General features: G+C 43.0%; 1 protein-coding gene across 1 annotated transcript in view; it reads left to right on the top strand.

Moving 5' to 3' along the window:
* The window catches only part of LOC137537272 (zinc finger protein 850-like), a 37,253-nt gene extending 23,141 nt beyond the window's left edge, over nt 1-14,112 (top strand). The window contains exons 4-7 of the mRNA XM_068259356.1: nt 3,061-3,158; nt 3,270-3,325; nt 12,954-13,670; nt 13,719-14,112. Of these exons, the coding sequence (XP_068115457.1) occupies nt 3,061-3,158; nt 3,270-3,325; nt 12,954-13,670; nt 13,719-14,112 (1,265 nt within the window). The remainder of the gene's footprint in view (nt 1-3,060; nt 3,159-3,269; nt 3,326-12,953; nt 13,671-13,718) is intronic.
* Nucleotides 14,113-14,546: the final 434 nt, after the last annotated feature.

The following is a 14,546-nucleotide window of genomic DNA, read 5'->3' as shown; positions in this document are numbered from 1 at the left end:
AATAAATAACTGCAAAGTGGGATGTGCGTAATTATTCAGCCCCCTGAGTCAATACTTTGTAGAACCACCTTTTGCTGCAATTACAGCTGCCAGACTTTTAGGGTATGTCTCTACCAGCTTTGCACATCTAGAGACTGAAATCCTTGCCCATTCTTCTTTGCAAAACAGCTCCAGCTCAGTCAGATTGGATGCACAGCGTTTGTGAACAGCAGTTTTCAGATCTTGCCACAGATTCTCGATTGGATTTAGATCTGGACTTTGACTGGGCCATTCTAACACATAGATATGTTTTGTTTTAAACCATTCCATTGTTACCCTGGCTTTATGTTTAGGGTCATTGTCCTGCTGGAAGGTGAACCTCTGCCCAGTCTCAAGTCTTTTGCAGACTCCAAGAGGTTTTCTTCCAAGTTTGCCCTGTGTTTGGCTCCATCCATCTTCCCATCAACTCTGACCAGCTTCCCTGTCTCTTCTGAAGAGATGCACCCCCCGAGCATGATGCTGCCACCACCATATTTGACAGTAGGGATGGTGTGTTCAGAGTGATGTGCAGTGTTAGTTTTCCGCCACACATAGCGTTTTGCATTTTGGCCAAAAAGTTCCATTTTGGTCTCATCTGACCAGAGCACTTTCTTCCACATGTTTGCTGTGTCCCCCACATGGCTTGTGGCAAACTGCAAACGGGACTTCTTATGCTTTCTGTTAACAATGCCTTTCTTCTTGCCAATCTTCCATAAAGGCCAACTTTGTACAGTGCATGACTAATAGTTGTCCTATGGACAGAGTCTCCCACCTGAGCTGTAGATCTCTGCAGCTCGTCCAGAGTCACCATGGGCCTCTTGACTGCATTTCTGATCAGCGCTCTCCTTGTTTGGCCTGTGAGTTTAGGTGGACAGCCTTGTCTTGGTAGGTGTACAGTTGTGCCATACTCCTTCCATTTCAGAATGATCGCTTGAACAGTGCTCTGTGGGATGTTCAAGGCTTTGGAAATCTTTTTGTAGCCTAAGCCTGCTTTAAATTTCTCAATAACTTGATCCCTGACCTGTCTTGTGTGTTCTTTGGACTTCACGGTGTTGTTGCTCCCAATATTCTCTTAGACAACCTCTGAGGCCCTCACAGAGCAGCTGTATTTGTACTGACATTAGATTACACACAGGTGCACTCTATTTAGTCATTAGCACTCATCAGGTAATGTCTGTAGGCAACTGACTGCACTCAGATCAAAGGGGGCCGAATAGTTATGCACACACCACTTTGCAGTTATTTATTTGTAAAAAAATGTTTGGAATCATGTATGATTTTCGTTCCACTTCTCACATGTACACCACTTTGTGTTGGTCTTTCATGTGGAATTCCAATAAAATTGATTCATGTTTGTGGCAGTATTATGACAAAATGTGGAAAACTTCAAGGGGGCTGAATACTTTTGCAACTCACTGTACATCACTTCCTGGTTAGCGGCCATGTTTTTTGTTTGTAAACACTGCCTAAAACTGGCAATTAAGAGCCAGGATCACGGTGGGGAGCGGCAGAAACAGCCAAGAGGGACCCAGGAGATCACAGTGACTCAATTGGTATATTTTTTATTGTACAAATTCTATTTTAATAACTTCCACTGGCAGGTGTCAATATTTAAACATTTTTGAATAGTAGGAAAACCATTATTTTATTTGTTTTATAAATTAGTATTAAACATATTAATATTATATATTAATTTAATAAAGATTATAAAACTGCCAGGTGGCAGCGTAATATAAAGTATAATATTTTGATTAAAAATGCTTTATCAATCTGACATTTTAAGTTTAAGTTAACGTTTGAGTTTTTCTGCTGTCACTAATTTCATCACACAGTGCGTTCCCGCACTCGATGCACCGCGCGATTCCCGACGATTCAATTATTTCCGAGCATTTCCGATTTTTAGGTCAATTGCCATGTACAGTATTGCAAATCGACCTAATGATCCATCGAAACGCGAATCGGACTTGTCGGAAATAGACAACTCGACGGGAATCGAGCGGCGCATCGAGTGCGGGAACGCACCGTGTATACCCAGCATAATTCCCAAAATATAGAAAGACATGGTGACCTTGCTTGTCTCAAACTATTATCTACATCTCCAGAATACATTGTAAACAAATCCTCTTAGCAAGCTTTTCAGAATACATTTGAAATGAAGCTTTTTTGCTCTTCTTTAAGGGATAACTATTGCTAGCATATAACTGACAATAATTCTTGACATGTATACATATCTTTTGCCAGGATTATATAAATCATTAGAGTTCACTAAAAAGAAAATAGAAGACAGGTTTTCAGTGTGTTATAACAAGGAATCTGACAGTCTAATAAAAAATAGAGACAATGTATTCAGTCTGTGTGCGTGTTTCCTACAGATGTATCCAGTAACAGGAATCCACCAGAGAGATGTACAGGTCCTCTTTATTCCCAGGATTGTCCACCTAGATCCCCCATCATCTGATAAACACATAGAGACAATGTACTCAGTCTGTGTGTGTGTTTCCTACAGATGTATCCAGTAACAGAAACCCACCAGAGAGATGTACAGGTCCTCTTTATTCCCAGGATTGTCCACCTAGATCTCCCATCATCTGATAAACATATAGAGACAATGTACTCAGTCAGTGTGTGTGTTTCCTACAGATGTATCCAGTAATAGAAATACACCAGAGAGATGTACAGGTTCTCTTTATTCCCAGGATTGTCCACCTAGACCCCCCATCATCTGATAAACACATAGTGACAATGTATTCAGTCAGTGTGTGTGTTTCCTACAGATGTATCCAGTAACAGAAACCCACCAGAGAGATGTACAGGTCCTCTTTATTCCCAGGATTGTCCACCTAGTTCTCCCATCATCTGATAAACACATAGAGACAATGTATTCAGTCAGTGTGTGTGTTTCCTACAGATGTATCCAGTAATAGAAATCCACCAGAGAGATGTACAGGTCCTTTTTATTCCCAGGATTGTCCACCTAGATCCCCCATCATCTGATAAACACATAGAGACAATGTATTCAGTCAGTGTGTGTGTTTCCTACAGATGTATCCAGTAACAGAAACCCACCAGAGAGATGTACAGGTCCTCTTTATTCCCGGTATTGTCCACAGCAAGGTCACACCACCCCCCACCATTATCAGGTAGGTGGGACTGAGGGTCTCCAGAAACTGCAGACTGTATTACATTTTTCCTTCTGCATATGCTGTTATCTGTGTTAACAATTCACATCAGCTCTCATTTTGTGAACTTAGGATGGAGAACTGATACTTGTAAGTGCTCCTGTGGTTAAGGAGGAAGAAGAAGAGATGTATGTGAGGAGTGATCAGCAGTCTATGGAGGAGGGAGACATGATGAGGACCTATAAAAAGGAAGAAGAAGAGACGTTGGTGAGGAGTGATCAGCAGCCTATGGAGGAGGGTGACATGATGGGGAAAAGTAAAGAGGAAGAAGAAGAGACATATGTGAGGAGTGATCAGCAGTCTATGGAGGAGGGTGACATGATGAGGACATGTAAAGAGGAAGAAGAAGAGACGTATGTGAGGAGTGATCAGCAGTCTATGGAGGAGGGTGACATGATGAGGACAAGTAAAGAGGAAGAAGAAGAGACATATGTGAGGAGTGATCAGCAGTCTATGGAGGAGGGTGACATGATGAGGACAAGTAAAGAGGAAGAAGAAGAGACATATGTGAGGAGTGATCAGCAGTCTATGGAGGAGGGTGTCATGATGGTGACAATTAAAGAGGAGGACAATGTTATAGAGGGCATAACAGGTGAGTAATCAGGAGTTAATATGAAATAAATGTGTATCTTCATTGCTGGTATGACTGTGTGAGAGATTAGTCTTTTGGTTGAATCTGCCCATCCTTGCTAGATGTATGGCTATATTTAGTTTTAATGGCCTGTAATAGGCTGATAATGGTCACTGTACATTACTGTACACAGATTGGTCACAGTAGGAGTGACTTAGTGTTACCGGCCTGTAATAAGCTGATAATGGTCACTATACATTACTGTACACAAATTGGTCACAGTAGGGGTGACTTAGTGTTACTGGCCTGTAATAAGCTGATAATGGTCACTGTACATTACTGTACAGAGATTGGTCACAGTAGGGGTGACTTAGTGTTACCAGTCTGTAATAATCTGATAATGGTCTCTGTACATTACTGTACACAGATTGGTCACAGTAGGGGTGACTTAGTGTTACTGGCCTGTAATAAGCTGATAATGGTCACTGTACATTGCTGTACACAGATTGGTCACAGTATAGGGTGACTTAGTGTTACTGGCCTGTAATAAGCTGATAATGGTCACTGTACATTACTGTACACAGATTGGTCACAGTAGGGGTGATGTAGTGTTACTGGCCTGTAATAAGCTGATAATGGTCACTGTACATTACTGTACACAGATTGGTCACAGTAGGGGTGACTTAGTGTTACCAGTCTGTAATAATCTGATAATGGTCTCTGTACATTACTGTACACAGATTGGTCACAGTAGGGGTGACTTAGTGTTTCTGGTCTGTAATAAGCTGATAATGGTCACTGTACATTACTGTACACAGACTGGTCACAGTAGGGGGTGACTTAGTGTTACTGGTCTGTAATAAGCTGATAATGGTCACTGTACATTACTGTCTACAGATTGGTCACAGGAGGGGGTGACTTAGTGTTACTGGCCTGTAATAAGCGTAATAAGCTGATAATGGTCACTGTACATTACTGTACACAGATTGCTCACAGTAGGGGTGATTTAGTGTTACTGGTCTGTAATAAGCTGATAATGGTCACTGTACATAACTGTACACAGATTGGTCACAGTAGGGGTGACTTAGTGTTACCGGCCTGTAATAAGCTGATAATGGTCACTGTACATTACCGTACACAGATTGGTCACAGTAGGGGTGATTTAGTGTTTCCAGCTGTAATAAGCTGATAATGGTCACTGTACATTACTGTACACAGATTGGTCACAGTAGGGGTGACTTAGTGTTACTGGCCTGTAATAAACTGATAATGGTCACTGTACATTACTGTACACAGATTGGTCACAGTAGGGGTGACTTAGTGTTACTGGCCTGTAATAAGCTGATAATGGTCACTGTACATTACTGTACACAGATTGGTCACAGTATGGAGTGACTTAGTGTTACCGGCCTGTAATAAGCTGATAATGGTCACTGTACATTACTGTACACAGATTGGTCACAGTAGGGGTGACTTAGTGTTACTGGCCTGTAATAAGCTGATAATGGTCACTGTACATTACTGTACACAGATTGGTCTCAGTAGGGGTGACTTAGTGTTACTGGCCTGTAATAAGCTGATAATGGTCACTGTACATTACTGTACACAGATTGGTCACAGTAGGGGTGACTTAGTGTTACTGGCCTGTAATAAGCTGATAATGGTCACTATACATTACTGTACACAGATTGGTCACAGTAGGGGTGACTTAGTGTTACTGGCCTGTAATAAGCTGATAATGGTCACTGTACATTACAGTACACAGATTGGTCACAGTAGGGGTGACTTAATGTTACCGGCCTGTAATTAGCTGATAATGGTCACTGTACATTACTGTACACAGATTGGTCACAGTAAGGGTGACTTACTGTTACTGGCCTGTAATAAGCTGATAATGGTCACTGTACATTACTGTACACAGAATGGTCACAGTAGGGGTGACTTAGTGTTACCGGCCTGTAATAAGCTGATAATGGTCACTGTACATTACTGTACACAGATTGGTCACAGTAGAGGGTGACTTAGTGTTACCGGCCTGTAATAAGCTGATAATGGTCACTGTACATTACTGTACACAGATTGGTCACAGTAGGGGTGACTTAGTGTTACCGGCCTGTAATAGGCTGATAATGGTCACTGTACATTGCTGTACACAGATTGGTCACAGTAGGGGTGACTTAGTGTTACTGACCTGTAATAAGCTGATAATGGTCACTGTACATTCCTGTAGGAGCTGTAGTGTGAAGCCATTTGGATCCTCATTAGACAGAAGGATGGGGAGGAGGGATATTGCTATACTGTATATATAGCACGGTGGCATTTTGGATAACACTCTATGGGCTTGATTCACAAAGGTTACTTATTTTTCTCCTTAACTGTAAGGAGTGCTAATGCATGAGATAAACAAATAAGGAGAGATAATTCATGAGATAAATAGATAAGTTGAGCTAAACCATGAGTTCTGTCAGATAAGGGGAGTCATACAATGCATTATGTTAGTTAAAGAGGAACTTCAGCCTAAACAAACATACTGTCATGAAGTTACATTAGTTATGTTCATTAAAATAGATAGGTAATATAATCTCTTACCCACCCAGTTTTAAAAGAACATGCAAATGTTTGATTTCATGACAGCAGCCATCTTTTTGGTTGAAAGGAGGTGACAGGTTGCATGAGACACAGTTCCAACTGTCCTGTGTCCTGATCACCTCTAGGCAACGTGAACAACAACATAGGAAATCCCATCATGCTTTGCACAGCATCAGGGAAAAAAAGCCCGGGCAGTTTTCTTTGATGGGTGGAGCTTAGCTAAAAATGCGGCTAAAAATGATGCTTTGGTAAGAAAAACAAAGTTCTGATGCTGTGAAACTGTTAAAGAAACACCAAGCCTTTTCAGTGCTGCTGAGTAGATGTTTAGTCCGAAAGGTTCACTTTAAGGAGAGCTAAACCATGAGTTATGTCATTTAAGGAGAAATAAATTGTGAGTTAATAAGTATGGTGAGATAATTTAATAGAAAAGCTTTGTTAATCAGGCCCTATGTATGTCCTCCCCGTGTCTGTGTGGGTTTTCTCCAGGCACTCTGGTTTCCTCCCATGAAACATACAGATAAGTTAATTGGCTTTCCCCTAAAATTGGACCTCGAATACGATACGTCATACATGAGCCCTAAACTACAATACATACATAGACACATGACTATGGTAGGGATTAGATTGTGAGCTCCTCTGAGGGACAGTCAGTGACAATATACTGTGTAAAGTGCTATGGAAGATGTCAGCGCTATATAAGTACTAAATACCGTATATACTCGTCTACAAGTCGAGAAATTTAGGTCTGATCTACTTTTGTAAAGTAGGGGGGTCGACTTATACTTGCATCAGACCTAAATTTCTGACTTGTAGCAGAGTATAAAGCATCCCCTCTGCTCTACATTTGCTGCATTCTTTTCCCCTTGTGCTGCTAGCCAGCCAGATTGTGTCCCCCTGCTTCAGTTAAGATGCCTGGTCACCATAATCCACCTCCCCCTGCAAGCTGCATAATAGACTAACCTCCGCTCTGATAACACGTGACTCTCATACAGCCAGCGGGGCAGGAGCAGCTTAATTCCTCCATTGAAGCTGGAGCTCCATTGAATCTTCAATCACTGAAGTGTCAGCACTGCTGATAACAGTGACACTTTTATTGTGCAGAGCTGGGGAGAGCAGCGTTATCTATCAGCATTGATACAATTAGCATTAGGTATCCCCGTTCTGCTTCCTAGTGACATGAGGAAGTGGGGAAGGGGATCAGAGTAGCGAGACATGCTGGATGGGAGCTGAAGCCTGTTTCAGTGATCTGTGGAGGATATCAGCATTGAGAGGAAGTTAAAGCAGCCCATACACTCAGCCGATTTTCTGGCCGACCGATCGATCGCGGTCGATCGATCGATCGATCGCAAATCGGTTGGCCAATCGACCGATCGACGGCCGATTTCGATCGATTTCGATGGATTTCCATCGAACTAGCAGGGTGGAAAATTTAGGTCGATCTGATGAGATTGCTTATCAGTTTGCATTGGCCTTAATGGAAATCTGATGGCAAAAAAATGCCATCAGATCGAATTTCAACAGATTTCAAACTGAAATCTATTGGAATTCTATCCTGGTAAAAAATGTTCTAAAAACGCATCAGATAGATCATCAGATGCATTTCTTATCTATCTTCTGCCAATCTGACGAGTGTATGGGCACCTTTAGATGCATCCACAGTCAGACTGGGTAATTCTCTAACATTGGGCTCATCTTCCCTGTCAGCACTCAGCTCCTGTGTGCACTGTTGCTTATCATTGCTTTTCTAACTGAGGATACATGAAGTGATTAACCCCTTGTGATCTGCAAGCATGTTTCCAACACTGTGCTGCTTTTAATGTTCTGTATTAACATATCAGCAGCACAGTGTGAGGAAGATGCATGGAGATCAGGCAGGGTTGCTCCTGGTATCAGTATCATACATGCCCACTGTTATTATTATTTAGTATTTATATAGCAGTGACATCTTCTGCATTGCTGTACAGAGTATACTGTCTTGTCACTAACTGTCCCTCAGAGGGGCTCACAATCTAATCCCTACCTTAGCCATATGCCTATGTATCATGTATTGTATGTATTATAGTCTTGGGCCAAGTTAGGGGGAAGCCAGTTGACTTATCTGTATGTTGTGGGATGTGAGAGGAAACCATAGTGCCTGGAGGAAGCCCATACAGACAGAGTATACATTGTTACATTGCATACAGATGTTGACCTGTCTGGGATTTTAACCCGGGAACCCAGCACTGCAAGGCGAGAGTGAGAACTACCTCGCCACCATGCTGCCCTTAACCTTATTTATGATTTCTTCCAAAGACAGAAGGTTTGGACTTAACTACAACTTTGCTGGATAGACTTATATTCGAGACATTAAAAAATGCCAGCTTAAGAAGGTCAAATATTGGAGTCGACTTATACACGAGGTCGACTTGTAATCGAGTATATACGGTAATAATAATAATAGGAGTATATATATGTATGTATGTATGTATGTATATCCAGCTACAGAAGTATTAGAGGTTTGGGATTTCCATGACATAAATGGATAATTCCTCCACCTCGCAGCTCCTGTAATTTAGTGTTGTGTAACGTCACAATATCTTTATTAGCACAATTGGGGACAAAAGAGAGAGATAAAGGGACATTACAAGGGGCATATGAGTGACACGAGGATACAATGGTAATAAGAATGTGTAAGTGACACCACATTGCTCTACAAACTCAGATTTCTTGCTATAAGTACATATAGGTCTGTTGTCACAGGAGTAAGGCCCTGTTCCCATTGCGTTCCGACAGCGCAGCCGTTCGCGTTGGACTTTTTTTACGCGTTTTTGTTTTGCGATTTCTGACGAATTCTGTGCGTTTGGCGTTTTTGCTACGCGTTTTTCAAAGCGCTATTCAAGAGCGTTTTTTTAATTGACTCCCTGATGCAAGTCAGGAAGTGAACTCTTTGATCCGGAAAAGAAGAAATACAATGTATTTATTCTTAAAAATGCTCACGCAATCGCTGCATAAAGGGATTTTGTGAGTGTTTTGCGTTTTTATTTTATTTTCCATTCAGGGCAAATCGCCCTGAAAATGATCCATTCATCGCTTATGTCAACTGACAGCACACAGAACAGCCTAATACTAGGAAAACATGGTGTAGCCGCATTTAGGGCGCCTTTGAAAAATTGTCAGTGCTTATCCACTTAAGCCTATCTCTATGAACATTCTCGTCCAGATAGGTTGCACGCGCTCCAGCAGGCCGCGCATGCTCCCGCCACCGGCCGTTAGCCCAGCAATCAATGAGTGGGATCAGGGCTGTGGAGTCGGTACAAAAATCTTCCAACTCCGACTCCTCAGTTTATGAAATCACGACTCCGACTCCAACTCCGACTCCGGGTGCCCAAAATTGCCCCGACTCAGACTCCTCGACTCCGACTCCAACTCCGACTCCACAGCCCTGAGTGGGATTATAGATCCCATTCATTCATCGAAGCCCCCCGCAGAAAAACCGACAGCCTCTTATCAAAGGCTGCGTTTTTTCTGAGTTACAAGATGTTTCCCGTCCTCCTAATGCTTCCTGGAAGTGTGATCGTACGCTTTCAGGACTTTTTGACTGCGGCCATCTTGTGGCCAAATAGTAAAACTACACCCACATCCATTTTTTATTAAATTCCTTTTTTACATTTAAAATTAGCTGTTTACCTCCCACACCAAAAATTACCCAAATAAAATGTTTAATAAAAAAAATATACAATTAAAAAAAAAAAAAAAAACCTTAAATAGTTACATAACGGTCTGAACTTTTTAAAGGATACCACAACTGACATGTGGCATAATGAGATAGACATGGGTATGTACAGTGCCTAGCACACAAATAACTATGCTGTGTTCCTTTTTTTCTGTCTCTGCCTGAAAGAGGTAAATATCAGGTATGTAAGTGGCTGACTCAGTCCTGACTCAGACAGGAAGTGACTACAGTGTGACCCTCACTGATAAGAATTCCCCCCTTTTTTATCTCTTTCTTGCTTTCAGAAGCCATTTTCTTCTAGGAAAGTGTTTTATAGTTGGAATTTCTTATCAGTGAAGGTCACACTGTAGTCACTTCCTGTCTGAGTCAGGACTGAGTCAGCCACTTACATACCTGATATGTACCTCTTTCAGGCAGAGAAAGAAAAAAAGGAACACAGCATAGTTATTTGTGTGCTAGGCACTGTACATACCCATGTCTATCTCATTATGCCACATGTCAGTTGTGGTATCCTTTAAATATGCATGTCAAAGGAGTATATTAATATAATTTTTTTTAATTATTGGCTTGTAAATAGTGATGGACGCAAATTGAAAAAATGCACCTTTGTTTCCAAATAAAATATCGGCGCAATACATTGTGATAGGGACATCATTTAAAAGTTGTAATAACCGGGACAAATGGGTAAATAAAATACGTGGGTTTTAATTACGGTAGCATGCATTCATTTCAAACTATAATGGCCAAAAACTGAGAAATAATGATTTTTTTTTACATTTCTTTCTTTCTTAATATTCCTGTTAAAATGGATGTAGAATAAATTAATTTTTAGCAAAATGTATCACCCACAGAAAGCCTAATTGGTGGCGGAAAAAAAAGATATAGATCAATTCATTGTGATTTTAGTTAGAGCTCGGAGTCCCTTTAACCCTCCTGGCGGTTTGCAAAAAAATCGCCAGGGGGCAGCAAATCTTTTTTTTAAAATTTTTTTTTTTTTTTTTTTTTTTTTCATGTAGCGAGACAAAGTCTCGCTACATGATAGCCGCTGCTCAGCAGCATCCCCCCAGCCCCTCCGATCGCCGCCGGCGATCGGAGATCCGGAGATCCCGTTCAAAGAACGGGATCTCCCGGAGGGCTTCCCCCGTCGCCATGCCGACGGGGCGGGATGACGTCACCGACGTCATCGACGTCGTGACGTCAAAGGGGATTCCGATCCACCCCATAGAGCTGCCTGGCACTGATTGGCCAGGCAGCGCACGGGGTCTGGGGGGGGGGGGGGGGCGGCTGCGGCGCGACGGATAGCGGCGGATCGGCGGATAGCGGCGGCGATCGGGCACTGCACGCAGCTAGCAAAGTGCTAGCTGCGTGCAGCAAAAAAAAAATTATGCAAATCGGCCCAGCGGGGCCTGAGCGGTGCCTTCCGGCGGCTTACCCCGAGCTCAGCTCGGTCTTACCGCCAGGAAGGTTAAGTGGTTAAAGTCCAAAAGCGCCTCTAGTGAACGAGCCCTGACACATTGCTTCCAATGTGTCACCAAGCTCTACAATTTAGACAAGCCTAGACACCAAACATTAATATTCAGTGTTCCCCCAGGCTCTTTTAGCCGGGCGCTCCACCCGGCTAATTTTGGTGACCACCCAGCTGTCATCAGCTCACCTCTTCCTACTCCTCCCATGCTGTAGGCAGAGTTATGCCGGACCTGCATTCCCCCATCACGCCCCACCCGGCTAATTTTGGTGACCACCCAGCTGTCATCAGCTCACCTCTTCCTACTCCTCCCATGCTGTAGGCAGAGTTATGCCGGACCTGCATTCCCCCATCACGCCCCACCCGGCTAATTTTGGTGACCACCCAGCTGTCATCAGCTCACCTCTTCCTACTCCTCCCATGCTGTAGGCAGAGTTGTGCCGGACTTGCATTCCCCCGTCACGCCCCACCCGGCTACTTTTTCATGCCACCCGGCTGGAAAACAAATTCTGGGGAGAACACTGATTGTGCTTTTCTTCTGGTGGACTTAAAGCTTCAGAGCTGCAGCCACTAGGGGGCACTCTATAGGCAGTAGCAGTGTTAGGGAGTCTTGCCCAAGGTCTCCTACTGGATAGGTGCTTGCTTACTGAACAGGAAGAGCCGAGATTTGAACTCAGGTCTCCTGTGTCAGAGGCAGAACTCTCAACTAGTGCACTGCTTTCCATGTATGACCAATGCTTTAGCTGTAGGGAGGGCCAATGCCATGCAAATAACTCTGACTTGTATGCAAATATAATGCAAATAGCATGCAGATAATCAGATTTGTCAGGAAATGCATTTGATTGGCTGAATTCCTAGCTAATAAAATCTTCATGCAAGGCAAAGTTATTGTCCTGTGATTGGCCGCCTGCAATGAGCACAACCTTCTGCAGTTCTCTGTCAGGCTGATAACTGATGATGGTCAGTGACATGCCAATATCTCTGAGATGGTGCAAATTGTATGCTAATTGTTTGTAAATGTATGCACCTGCTGCATCTGGTCCATTTTCAATCAGCATAAACTTTACACCAACTTGGAATTATCAGCAGCTCACTGACCCTCCTTAATAATAATTGCTCCTTCCCTCAGAATTCTCTAACAGGAAGTGATGATGTTTCTCTATTTGCAGGGTGGAGTCCCGGCATCAGGAACCTCTCAGAGACTCATCTCTCTGTATCCACAGACTGTACAACGCATGATGATGTCACTGGACAAGAGTCTCCTGCAGATATCCTGGTCACCCCAAATATTCCCCCAGACTCCCCTCACCTGCCTAACCCTGAGGGGCCTCATACCGAGCACAGCTCTCCCCCTGCTGGAGGGTCTAATTCCTGTTCCACGTGTGGGAAATGTTTTGTATGGAAATCATATCTTGTTAGACATGAGAGAACTCACACTGGTGAGAAGCCCTATTCATGTACTGAGTGTGGGAAATGTTTTGGTCAGAAATCACACCTTACCCAACATAATAGATCTCACACTGGTGAGAAGCGCTATTCATGTGCTGAGTGTGGAAAATGTTTTCGATCCAAAACAGACATTGTCAGACATGAGAGAATTCACACTGGTGAAAAGCCTTATGCTTGTGCTGAGTGTGGGAAATGTTTTGGGCAAAAATCGGACCTTGTCACACATGAGAGATCTCACACTGGTGAGAAGCTCTATTCATGTGCAGAGTGTGGGAAATGTTTCACTCACAAACCAGGGCTGATCACACATGAGAGATCTCACACTGGTGAGACGCCCTATTTATGTGCAGAGTGTGGGAAATGTTTTGTATGGAAATCACAGCTTGTCAGACATGAGAGATCTCACACTGGTGAGAAGCCCTATACATGTGCTGAGTGTGGGAAATGTTTTGGTCAGAAATCACACCTTACCCAACATAATAGATCTCACACTGGTGAGAAGCGCTATTCATGTGCAGAGTGTGGGAAATGTTTTGTGCAGAAATCAGTGCTTGTCATGCATGAGAGATCTCACACTGGTGAGAAGCCCTATTCATGTGCTGAGTGTGGGAAATGTTTTGTGCAGAAATCAGTGCTTGTCACGCATGAGAGATCTCACACTGGAGAAAAGCCATATTCATGTGCTGAGTGTGGGAAATGTTTTGTGCAGAAATCAGTGCTTGTCACACATGAGAGAACTCACACTGGTGAGAAGCCCTATTCATGTGCTGTGTGTGGAAAATGTTTTGCGCAAAAATCAAATCTTGTTGAACATGAGAGCTTTCACACTGGTGAGAAGCCCTATTCATGTGCTGAGTGTGGAAAATGTTTTGGATCCAAAACAGACATTGTCAGACATGAGAGAATTCACACTGGTGAAAAGCCTTATGCTTGTGCTGAGTGTGGGAAATGTTTTGGGCAAAAATCGGACCTTGTCACACATGAGAGATCTCACACTGGTGAGAAGCTCTATTCATGTGCAGAGTGTGGGAAATGTTTCACTCACAAACCGGGGCTGGTCACGCATGAGAAATATCACACTGGTGAGACGCCCTATTCATGTGCAGAGTGTGGGAAATGTTTTGTATGAAAATCACAACTAGTCAAGCAAGAGAGATCTCACACTGGAGAGAAGCCCTATTCATGTGCAGAGTGTGGGAAATGTTTTAGGTATAAACCACAGCTTAATAGACACAAGAGTTTTCACACTGCTGAGAAGAGATAATAAGGTGCTTTGATTAGGAAATGTTTTGTATGTAAATCAGTGCTTGTCAGACGCTTGTGCTGAGTGTGGGAAATGCTTTGGAGATAGATGTACTGCTACAACGTTTCTTTTCCTTTTTCCAGTAATTGAGGCAGGATTTTATCTATGGCTCTTCAGTGCCGACAAGTGCAAGCCAAACCGACAGTGCAACCGATTCGGGTGGAAGTTGGACGCATTAGTCGATTGGACATGCTACAAGATGACATCACAGTCCTCCCATGGGATTGTACGCTCTCCCGGGTATCTCTTCCCTTGTTAGC

Source organism: Hyperolius riggenbachi, chromosome 10 (genome assembly GCF_040937935.1).
Source record: "Hyperolius riggenbachi isolate aHypRig1 chromosome 10, aHypRig1.pri, whole genome shotgun sequence".
Taxonomy (NCBI): Eukaryota; Metazoa; Chordata; class Amphibia; order Anura; family Hyperoliidae; genus Hyperolius; species Hyperolius riggenbachi.
The sequence above is the reverse complement of the archived record's forward strand: the minus strand, read 5'-3'. Positions and strand labels throughout refer to the sequence as shown.